General features: G+C 55.6%; 1 protein-coding gene across 1 annotated transcript; it reads right to left on the bottom strand.

Annotated features, from left to right (window-relative positions):
- Positions 1–1,152: 1,152 nt before the first annotated feature.
- Positions 1,153–7,195, bottom strand: VOLCADRAFT_97429 (uncharacterized protein; the record flags this gene model as incomplete). The annotated part of the gene is made up of 8 exons (XM_002956347.1): positions 1,153–1,493; positions 3,014–3,208; positions 3,566–3,674; positions 4,869–4,907; positions 5,538–5,663; positions 5,740–5,757; positions 6,023–6,147; positions 7,069–7,195. 8 exons carry the CDS (start codon positions 7,193–7,195, stop codon positions 1,153–1,155), a joined length of 1,080 nt encoding a protein of 359 aa, XP_002956393.1.
- Between the last annotated feature and the right edge of the window lie 5,200 nt (positions 7,196–12,395).

Here is a 12,395-nt window from a genome sequence, read left to right as displayed (position 1 = left end):
CCCGCATGAGAATGCATAACGGATGTCCATGTTTTATTAAGTGTCAGAGAACGACATGTATCGAGTCCGCTGCGGTACTCGTATGACCAGCCAAGCAACCGACGCATCAACTAATGCAACGCTTTTCTCCAAAACAACTCCCGTGTCCGTCCGTCCGTCCCCTCCCCCGGGGCTGTATCCTGCACCACCAGATGCCCTGCACCACTACTCCTCTTCAGGCCTTCCGAGCCGCCGCACATGCCGCCTTCAGGCCTTACGAGCCTCATCATCATCATCAGGCTAATCTGTTATTTGTTTGCAAGCCCATGCGAGGGACCCCCAACTCCCTACCTAACCCCCCTATACCTCCTCTACCTCCTACCGAACAGCACCGGCGCGGAGAGTCGTTTACCTTTTTTCATTTTCTACGTCTTCATTGTACAGCACCCCTCACCCATCCTCCGACCGTCCAGCTGCTCAATAACCCTCCACAGCCGTCTCGTTCATAAGCCTCTCCGTCGGGCCGGCCGGGCCGCAGCCACCAATGGATTGCTGATTTCTTCAGCAGGAGCAGGAGGAGCCGAAATACCTGTCCTTCCAGGAGGGTGGGCTCTTCTGGTACAGCGTGTAGCGGCAACCAAGACCTCTTTTTTGAGCGACAGGACGGGACGGTACGGGTGGGGGGAGGGGAGACGGGGGAGGAAGGAGGCCGAAGAGGATAAGGGGCGAGGGAAGGGGGGCATCATCGAGTGGAAGAAAATCAAAAGAGACAACAGCCCAGGTGCTACTTGTTTAGAATGTGAAGTAGTTAAGGGGAGTTAAGGTAATGGGGAGTCAAGCACGGCGCTCAAGAGGGGAGGTTGAGAAGAAGGTACGTGTGGTGCTGTGTGACGCATCTGAAGCCCTCCTCCTTCCTCCTCCGAACGAACACACAGCAAAAATCTCCTCTCCCGTCTATCCTCTTCTTCCCCCACCCCCCACCCCCCCCACACAGATACACACACACATACGGACTGATCTTATAAAACAGACAGACAGACATATGTTCTCACGTTCTCATGTGACGATTATTTAAACCCTAAGAACGTACCCTAAGAAACACAATCATGATCGCGCAATAAACAAACACGCGCACACGCACGCATCCAAGCGCCGGTAGCCACAGGGCATCACTCACGGCACGCAGTTACAGGTGGTTGAGGACCGGTCCCACTGATCACAGCAAAGGGACTTAGTCCAACCGAAACATTTCGGCGCGGTGATGCCGGACGACGGCAGAGACGCCATGTCGGCCGACGGCGACGGTGACGGTGACGGCGATGGCGATGGCGATGGCGATGGCGACGGCGACGGGCTTGGGGACGGCGAGGGTGAGGGTGAGGGTGTGACGGTGGTGAGGATACGGCAGGAGCCGCAGGGGCCACTGACGGCCGCCAAGGCCTGAGCGAACGCCGAGGCGGTGGCGTTTGCAACGGCGGTGGCGACGGCGGTGGTGCTGGCAGCTGCCGTACCACCTGGTGCGGTGACGGGAGGGAGCAGGGGGGGTGGATGCTGATGAGTTTCGTTATCAAACCCGCAGTGTGTGTTTCCCGGGGAGTTGCCGGGACAGGGCATGGACACTGCGTGTGCGTGTGCGTGTGTGTGTGTGTGTATTGCTGATGATCGTATACGTACTTACAGACGAAGGTGACACTTCATTACCTCCCCAAGGTAGAAGCATCCATGCAGAATTGCACACACATGGCCGTATAGCTAAGTGGATATAGCGTGCCCTTCCTAAGGGCAAGGTCCAAGGTTCGACCCCTTGTATGGTCGCAATGACACAGTATCTTTTAGGGGGACGACTCACCAATTTCTGTAACGGCAATAATAGGCTACGTGCCGCTAGCCAGGTTGGATGTAGGCGTGGTTTTGTCACCGAGCATCACTTGTTTACAAGAAGGCATCTTATCTCATGAAGCACACTGTGACTGGAGCCAGGCCGCTTATTATCATGCAAATTGACTTTCGTACGGCGTTCGACTCCGTTGACCATGAGACACTTTGGGATTTCCTAATGTCGTACGGGCTACACAGGCGCATCCTCGATTCTTTGAAGGCTAGCTATGCTGACGTGAAGGTTCGGGTCAAGTTGGGGAGTAGGTTGGGACCTGAATTCACGGTGGGGCGTGGTGCTAAGCAATGGTGCCCCCTTAGCGTAACCCTTTTTGGACTCTTCATAGAAGTAATCGCTCATTATATTGGTGCTCACGATGCTACTTGCCGTGTACCTCTCCCTAGCCGATGGAGCACCCTCCGCGAGCAGAGGGTTACCCTGGCGGGCGATGAATTTTCACCAGCCTGCTTTTCGTTGACGACTGGTGGCGACCGGGCACGATAGAGCAGAATGCCTTCTGGGGCTACTCGAAGCCTACTGCAAAGCGACGGGTATGGCCGCGAATGCCGCCAAGTGCGAGGTCCTCATTTTTGGGGGCACTACACGTGAGCGGAAGCGGCTTATGGAAGCTGAGTACCGGTTAGGTGGGGCGGGGTTGCGGGTGCTGACCGGCAACGAGACGGCACGGTATCTCGGGTTGCACTATGGCCCAGGAGTGCAGTTCTCAGCATGTACCAAGCAACTACTCACAGCAGGGAGGCGGGCCGCGTTTGGGCTCAGCACCCTGTGTCGTGATAAGAAAATTACCACCCCCAAGTTATGTATGTCGCTCTACAAGAGCATACGGGCTAAGTATGATGGTGATCTAGTCTTATAAGGGGCGCAGCATGCGCACCATTATGACTGAGGCGCCACCCCTGGCATTGGCCAGGTACCTCTTGGAAATCTGGGAGGCCAGGCACGTCGCGCTGAGGCGCTTCGCCCTGAAGCGGACGAGGGAGAATGAAGATGACCTCCCACGTACCCGTATCAATACCAATACAACGTCCATGGCCCCCCCCGGCTTTTACGGACACACACCCGCACTTGTATGCGGAACTTGTAGCTTGTAACATAACAGGCATACAGACATACAGGCAGACACGCGCCGTCGTTCACCTGTCGAGCAAGCGCTGGCGGCGGCGGTGGCGGTGGCTGTAGCGATGGACTCCTGAAGGGACTCCGCGCGCGTCGCCGCCACCGCTTGGGCGCATCCGTTGCTGGCGGCGGCGAAGGCCTCCGCCACGGCACTCGCAACAGCGCGGGCGGTGGCGGTGGCCGCGGCGGCGGCGTTGGCGCAGCCGCTGCCGGAACCTGCACAAACACCCCGAAGGGTGTTCGGGTATTGTACGACTTGTACGACTGGCATCGGGTTCGGCCATCGGGTTTCTTGGAGTTGCCGTCATTGGAGCATTGCCAGCACAGCAACGGAAGCGCGGGTACTAAACCCCTAGTGGGGGGGGGGAGTCGATGGATGCACTCCACGTGCATGTCGAAACCCGACCGACCCACGGGTCCACAAGCCCCTGGGGTCTAATCTCAAAATTAGAACAGTCCACAGCAGCAGCAGTAGCAGTAGCAAAGCTGTTAATTTAAGGGTTACAAACCCATACGAGTTACCGACTGACCCATGGGTCATTTCTTATTTCGGTTCTGGCCAACTCGCCTTACCTGTAACGGTTACACTGGCCTCGGCGCTGGCGTAGGCCCGGGCGGTGGCGGTAGCAACGGCTGTAGCCAGTGACTGCGCCGCCGCCGTGGCGTCGCCGCCGCCGCAGACCTGGGCCACCGCAGCGGATACGGCGGCGGCGGAGGCGTTGGCGGCGTCGTTGAGGGCGGCGGCGTTGGACCGGGCGACGGAGGTGACCGAGCCTGCAGGGGGTGGCGGCACCAACAGGAATGACCTTTTTTTGAGAGTACCGCAACCCTCAAAACGACAAATTTTTTGTGTTAACTACAACACACAAGAACATTTCAATGATCTCGCTTTTCTTCAGCCCTTGCAGTGAGAGCTGTGTTCCCTTATCACTACGAAGGTGTGTTCGACTTGGGCGGGATGCATCCCCGTATGCAGGTGTAGATGTGACGGCGAGGCGCCGGAAGACTGCCCGACTGGGGCAAGGACGAGAAAGTGATAGACGTGCCGTACACATGCCGTACCTCCAAACGACTCCGCCACAGAGTTAGCCAGTGTGTTGGTATCCCCCCTGGCGGCTGCATCGGCGAGCGCCTGTGCATTGGCCGGGGGGGGAGGTGCGGGGGCGCCGGCAGCTCCCTGCAGCAGTAGCAGTAGCAGTAGCAGTACCAACAGTAACAACAGCAGCAGCAGCAGCAGCAGCAGCAGTAACAGCAGAGAAAACAAGTCCTCACTCAGCGACGCCGCCGGTCTCCATGGCATCATCCATCTCCAACCCAATCCTTTCAAGAGCCGTTACGGCTCGCGTACGACAACAGAGGAAATAAAAGCAGGGGCCGCAGGAGCACGAAAACACGGGAACACGAAACACCCTGCCCCACCAGGAACTACTAGTTAGTGTTCCAGCCGTCCGTCTGTTTGTCTGTTTGTCTATCTATCTCCATATATGTGTCGACACACAGCATTTTTATTTGTCGACATGCCATTCTCACGTATCCAAACATACATACATACACAAACACAACACACAATAGCAGCAGAAGTAACAGCAGCAGCAGTAGCAGGGGGGGGGGAGGTGACGGCGATCCAATGTGCCGTTGCCGTGTTGTTGTCCATTGCCGACAACATTCGCCCCTCCACCAGCCTCAGGAGCCTCAACGCGTTTCCAAACTTTTTCAACACATGTCGTTGTACAGCCTACCCCTACACGCATTGCACCACCCTGGCACCCGAGCACCACACGGTGCCCCGGGGATAAGGGAGGTGTGTGTGGGGGGGGGGAATTGGGGTGTGGGAAGGTGGCCGCAACCCCCCCCCCTGGAGAGTACTGTGACTCACTCCCGTTGGGGCACCGCCGGATGTCGCACTGGCCAGCGCCTGTGGGGGCGTGTGTGTGTGTGTGTGTGTGTGTGTGGAGGGGGGGGGAAAGGGGGGGGGAGGAGAGGGGGCCAAAAAATGGGGGGAGGTAGGTGGGATAAGGTGCGTGTGTCCACCAGCAGCAGCTAGGGGACCTAGAACCGGGTCTCCCCTCCCTCCTCCCCACCAAACACACACGACCTCCCAGCCATTCATTTCTCCATCGCCGCCGCCGCCACCCCCTACCATGCCGTTCCTCCACTGCCCGCCACACACACATACACATACATACATACAGACACACATAGTAGCTGTCGTAGGTATCGCATTAATCGGCTCTGGCCGGGCCCCACTACCACCACCCAGTGGTAATCCATGTCGCCACTACTGCCACCACCACCACGAGGGCTATACCCCCCCACTCCCCCCCCCGGGCCGTCTCCTTAACATCCCACATATCGACATCTTTGATGCCGTACAACTCCGCGTGCCGGTACGGAACTGCCTTCTTCTCCAACCTTAGGACAGCCGCGTCTCAGTGCCCATCTACTATACACACCAAGCCCCGTTAAAAACACATATACGACACACACATGACACGTACGACACACGTACGACAAACGGCATGCATTACAGACGTACAATACACACCTGCGCTACAGCCGATGCATTGGCTCCCTGTTGGGTGACGGCCTGAGCTACAGCCTGCGCCAGCGCCTGTGTGTCTCCGGAGGCGGAGGCCAGAGCGAGCGCTGCGGCCAGCGCCTGTGTGTTACCCTGCAGGTGTGTGTGGGGGGGGGGGGAGGGGGGGAAGGGGGGGGAAAGGGGGGGGGGGAGGGGGGGAAAAACGAACCACACACCAGTGAAGCTGCTGCCAGGGGGGGAGGGGGGGAGGATTGAAGGGGGGGAGAGAGTACAACGACCGCCCTTAAGATAACAACTGGGGGGGCAGTGGGAGGGGGAACCATAAGGCAGCAAGGAAGCCAGAAATGACGGTTGGTGTCAGGTCTGTCAGGAAAACCGAAATCGAAATCGAAATCGAAATCGAAGTGCTTGAAAGTTCACTTCACTTCACTCCACTTGACTCTCGTTCATCACCCTCCCCTCCCTCCCCCCCCCTCGCAGCGGCTCCCGACCTGTGCGGCCGCCTGAGCTATCGCGGTGGCGGCAGCGCTCGTGTTGCCGCCTGAGATGGCCTGCGCGATGGCTTGAGCGGTGCTTGCGGTGTTGGAGCCGCCCTGGTCCTGGGCAAGTCGCCTGCCTGAGGGGACAGGGAATACGGGGAGCAATTAAGGTTGGCGAGATGAAAAGCTAAATTATTAGTTATACATCATAATGTCACATGGAAGGTATAATAATAAACCGACATCAAAAGTGTTTCAAGCACTAAAAACAAATTGGGCGGATGTAGGCCAAATTTTGCAAAGTGTAGGTCGTAAACCGATGCTGGGATTTGAAAAGAGAGAGACCCGAAGGGCCGTGGAAGAAGGAAGTATGACGGAATATGCATGCGCACATGTTTTTCGTGTTGTTTTTGATGTTTCCCAAGTTTTTTCCAAATGATGACGGCATTGTTTTTGTTGCCGCGGAGCCCCCGACTGGCTCATTGTGTGTGCACAGCCCCCGAACCGGAATGAGCGCCGCACTGCCCCCGAGAGGTGGCACAGCTGCCGCCAGGACCATTTCCCGCCACGCGCTGTGCGAGCTGATCGCAAATGACGCATTTAACACCCATTCCATGATGATTGATCGTCGACACCATACGAACTAATAGCTTTGTATATAAAAGCCGTGCCTTTTGCAAGTCAGGCTGCTCTGGATCGCGAGGCCGAAGCGACCGAAAAGGTCTTGGGAGAGCTGCTGGGTGTGGGCACTTCGCACCACCGATTTGCGCATTTTATGAGAGGCGTGACGAATTCAGTTTCTCTCTTCTGGCTGCGATCTGTCTCCGGTGCAATCCAGTGCTCCTTTCGACGCCGGAATCACCTCAACCTGCTGGACCGCCTGCCTCGCTCGCTTCCGGCCAGCGCGCGTTCACTTTTTAAGCATAATGAGAGAACAAAAATATAAAAAAAGGCGACACGAATCGTAAAAGCTTGAAGTGGCGTCATGGAAGGAGCTGCTGCTTCTGTCCTCCCTTGCGCGCGATCCCTGACCTACTCCCTCCCTGCTTCTCTCTCACCAACATGTCGAGATGTCTTCGATGGTGGTGGAGGAGCCGCCGCCACCGTCACCACCAGCACAAGTGCCACCACCAGCTGGAGAAGGGATAGCACCAGCGCCTCAGGGCGCTCTGCTGCACGGGCCATGTCGTCTCCCCGACTAGAAGTCTTTCGCGCTGAAAATAGGAGCCAGGCGCCCGATATCAAAGTCAAAATGTGGCTTGCAGAATGAGCGCGCCTTTTATGGATGGATAAGTCCTGTGTAGCTGATCCAAGACGTTGTTGTTGTTGTTGTCGTTGGCTCAAATGCACGCAGTCACCCTGCTAAGATGTGCCTTGGCGCCCTTTCTTGCCCTGGGAACGATGTTTTGAACGTGCAAACAGGCACGCAAAAGAAGATCGGCTCGTTTGCCTTTGTCTCTCGTCTCGCTCCCACAATTTCTATGCTGGCCTTGGCGTTGGCATCGGTGTCGATAGTTCAGGTCTCCTCTCCAGCTCTCTGGCGAGGCTCTACCAGGCCTTACTGACAAGCCCCGTGCCGGAATGTAAGCGGCGTGGCGGTTAGTTGGTTAGTTGTTGACGACTTGGCCCTTTGGCCGCCGTGCACGTTGTCGCAAAGCTCCTCGGGAGTTCGCTTCGGACGTAACTTGGCGAAACTGACCTCCCACCCCGTCCCTGGGAGAGCGGCTGCGCGAAATTATATATTATATAAGCGGGGCTTATTTAAAAGAAAAGAAATTGCTCTCCAAAAAGGAAAAGTATGAGGAGAGTTGCTCTTTAATTGTCAAACATATGTCACGTTAAAGGAAGTATATACGAGTCGCATGACGCGTAAAGTTTACGCACGATTGCGATGTCCGATGATACGAAAGATGGGTGCGGCGCGCAGCTGCTTCCAAGTCCGGTAGTTCTGCTCGTGGGGTCAATGGACATCATCGTTTGCAGTAGCAGCAGTAAGCCAGTAAGCAGCAGCGAGAAGCGGTGCCGGCAACTGTTAATTAATAAGTCTGCGCTTCTGCGCGCGATATGCTTGGCGACCCGGGGGTCAGTTCATCTGGGTCACCGCGGGACCGCAATCGAAAGAACCGCCTTTAATAGCTCAGTTCAAAAAACTAATTGAGTCATGGATAGAGAGTTGGTTGTATGGCGGGGTAACTGTCGTAACCAGGCAATCAGGCCGGCGATCAGTTTTCCTCTCCGCATACCACATATCGCATATGACATGTATAGAACATTTCTCGGGATAGATTGCAGTTTTGAGCCGATGCGTGATGCTGTGTCAAAAAATGTTTATGCATGCGGAGCTCTGATTCCATGGCATATGACTAAGGTTTAATGCGTGATGGCGTACCTTAAGCAGCAGCAGCAGCGAGCGAGCAGACCATTACACAAAAAAGCATAATGCGTGGATGACCCTCTTTCGATGCCTATTGACTTACAGTTAGAGTTTTAGGTTTTTTGCCCGTTTTACTTCACTACTAACCAGGGAAAAAACGGGCATTTGAGCAAATCGCTCTTCCGAAGCGGGAATTACACTCTTTCCTATTTTCGTAGCTTTTTTTCCGCAAGAGTACGACCAACAGACATCGATGTCTTGGTATCGGCGTCTTTCTGTTAACTGCTTCTGCCTCGGGCAGCCCCGTCCACACCCAAACGCAGTTCGCAAGAAAAGGGTTTTCCCGCGGTCCTGATAGCTGTTGCCGCATGCACATATAAACACATATACGCATATGTACATATGTACATACACCGTCATACACCGTCCCCATCACAGGTCCCCTTCCTTTCTGGACCTCTTGGTGCTGCTGCTGCCACTGCTACTGCTACTGCTACTGTTGCTGCTGCTGCTGCTGCTGGTGAGCATGCGGTTTCACGACACTCTTCACAGCGTCTATCGACACGGGCGCGGCGGCGGGTTGATTACAATCTTCCCCCCCCTCCGTAGTTGGCAAGTTAAAAGTTACAAGTTAGCTGTACCCTCTTACAACAATAGGGATTAGCAGGGCTTTTAGTCGGCGTCTAGTGAGCTATAACAGACGAGCTAACAGCTGGCCGCAGCAGCGTGCTGTTACGGTTGATTGCGCTGCTGCGAAAGTGAAACACTCAGTAGTAGCAGCAGTCCGTGGAAAGGACATATTACTAGTACATAGAACAAAAGGTCATTATGGTACACCGGGTGCGCCGCCCCCTGCAGCCCCTCCGCCGGGTGGCTCCCCCACTGCTCCCCCACTGCTCCCCCACTGCTCCCACCACCACCGGATCTCGGACGGCTCTCTTCCCGACCGCTGATGACCTCCCTCTGCAGCCCTCGCTTTCCACCACACAGAGCCCCCGGCGGGGATCCCTACCCCGGGCAAAACGAAACCTCCCTCGCAACCAACAAGCCAACAACCAAACCAACAACCAAACCTCCTGTGGGGTGTCACTTCCTCTTTTTCCTGTGAGGGCATATATCGGTGTCCTCGTGTGTTCCTCACGCGTGTAATGTACAAAAAGGTTTACTACATACAGCAGCTGTGCTGTTGATCTACACAACAAACAGAGAACGCAGTGCGCTTCAAATCTTGCTGAAACAACATCTTGCTCTGTGATCGACACGCGACATAAGATCTCTGTATGTGTGTCTGCGCCCGTAAGACGTAGATCATTTTTCTCCTTTCGACAATGTCAATGTACGACAATGTGAGCGTACCGGCTCCGTGGACATACGAACACGGACACACATGCGCACACGAAGGCAACTGCGTATGCGGACAAGACTTCAACAACTTCAAAAGCTTTTTCAACACGAAGGCAAAAAGACATTTCCTCCCCTTGATGCTGACATGCTGTTCTCTTCTCCTTCCTTCGCCGCTGGAAAATCTCCACACGAAGTAACAACAACAAAAACAACAACACGCAAAAAATATATTTCCTGGTGATTAACAATACGCGGTGTGCCAGTGCGCCGCGGCGTGCTAAAACACACACACACATACACAGCGAATGGCCACAACCACACACATTGCGCGTCTTCTCTTCTCGTCTGCCTTCTTGTGGGACCTGGGTAGGTGTCTGCCCCGCAGACCTCGGCTCCAACAACCACAGTCTTAGCGCACTCCCACTCCACCCCAAACCCCTTCGCTCCCCCTCATCACCTTTGGACGTCAAACACAAAACCCGAAATGCCCACCCACCCAGACCGTCTGAAGGAGGCGGTCGGATCTCAACGCGGTGTGGGGCCGTGGAGGAGGGCATGGCGGCGACATGCTGCCTGAATCTCCTCCTCCTCCTCCTCCTGTACGATACAGGTAGTCTGTACATATATTACATATGGGTGCATACATCAACGGCAAGGTCTACACGGCAAGGTCTACACGGCAAGGCGGCAAAGCGGCACCGCTTCGTGCGGCCTCAAAACAGAGCTCCTGCTGGAGTTGTGCCAGGTGTAGTGTACAGGTGGTACAAAAACGGAACGAAAAAGCTGAAGTTGTCCGCGCCCAGCAGCGTCTGCTGCTGCCGATTGTTATCATAATGATGACGATGGCGATGATGACGGTGACACGAGGATGGTGATGAGGATGTAATCAGGACGCTTCGTGCAAAATGGCGATCTGCACATGCAAGTGCGCGCATGAATGATGATGCTGATGGCAATGATGCTGATGATGATGCTGATGATGGTGGCAATGATGATAATGCTGATCAAATTGACAATGGTTGTGCCGCTGTGCAGTACACACCACCTCACCGCACCGCACCACGCCAAAATCAAACCGGGTGTATCATTGTGGCCACAATTACCCGGGGCCCAACACCCCCGCATCCCCTCGCCTTCCTTCCCCACAATCCGATCCCCGTACACCCAAACCATCAATCGACATCCGACCATTCATCCGAATCCCCTTGAAAAGCCATCTCTTTCCATACATACATACACACACCTACATACATACAGAGCTACATACAGAGCTACATACAGAGCTACATACATACACACACCTACATACATACAGAGCTACATCCATACATACAAACACAGGAGGAAACACACACACACACCACTCTCTCCAATCTGTCCACGATGGGGATGTGAAGGCAACCAGGGATGCGATGCAACCCGGGTGCAAGTGATTATCAAACCTGTACAGCGAGTACCGAATGCACAAAACGGAGCTGACAAAGCGCATCATGCCATGCATATCTACTGTATAGCAAAATGAGAAATAATGCTACATACAGCTAATCGTACAACGCCGTACAGCACACACCACACGGCTCCGCGCGCATTCGGGACCCAACAAGCAACACGAATCTCAAAAGAGACAGCATACGGTTGCCCCGTTACCCAACGAACTCTCAACTGCTTTTCCAACGGTCTGTCTCCACGGCCCAAAGGCATACAATACATGACGAAAGAGCACACACACACAACAGCTACAGATCTTCCCGTGCTCTCTCCCTCCACCCAACACCAGACAGACAGACAGACAGACAGATACCACATCGTCATCTGGAACTTTTGAATCGCGCGGGGGAGATGCAAGGGGGGAAGAGACGGGCCAGCTCCAGAGCTTCAGTAACGGAACCTAGCGGCGCCCCCTGCCCCTGCCCCTGCCCTTGCCCCTGCCCTTGCCGCCAGCCCTGGCGTCCTTCTCCCTCTTCGCAGCCTCCTCCTCATCATCAGCAGCATCAGCAGCATCCTGAACTTTGTTCTCCACCGTGCCGGTGTTACCATCAGCGGCGACCACCTCGCCTTTGTCCACCGCGCCTCCTTCTAAAGCTGCCATCAGCCGGAAGATGCCCACATCCTCTTCGTCGTGCTCCTCCACCTCCACCTCCACCTGTTGCTGCTGTTGCTGTTGCTGCTCCTCGGCATCACCATCGTCATCGTCGCTCCAGTCCCAATCCCCGGGATCGCTGCTGTCCTCCTGAAGCTGCGGCACCCCCGCCGCCGCCGCCGCCGCCACCGCCGCAAAGAACTCCTCATCACCGTCATCATCGTCAACAAAGCCATCCTCCTCGTCCTCATCGTCATCATCTTCCCCTTCATCATCATCTACATACCGAAACCCAAGCAAGTCGTCGTACTCGCTGTCGTGACCGTCGTCGTCAACGGCGGCACCGCCACTGACGTTGGCGCCGCCGTCGCTGGTGACATCCAGAAGCCAGGAGGAGGGCAATGTACGGAAGCGCCCTCCGCCACCGCTGCCCTTCCGCGTCTCCTGGTTGCCGACGTCGACGTCGACGTCGTCATCCTCTTCCTTCGCCAACGAAGCCTCCCCCGTCGCGGGAGCAACATCACCGCCGTCGCCGTCGTCCCCATCCGCACCGCCGACGCCACCAGCAGCCAACTCATCCTGGAGGT

The sequence above is a fragment of the Volvox carteri genome, assembly GCF_000143455.1.
Source record: "Volvox carteri f. nagariensis unplaced genomic scaffold VOLCAscaffold_60, whole genome shotgun sequence".
Taxonomy (NCBI): Eukaryota; Viridiplantae; Chlorophyta; class Chlorophyceae; order Chlamydomonadales; family Volvocaceae; genus Volvox; species Volvox carteri.
The sequence above is the reverse complement of the archived record's forward strand: the minus strand, read 5'-3'. Positions and strand labels throughout refer to the sequence as shown.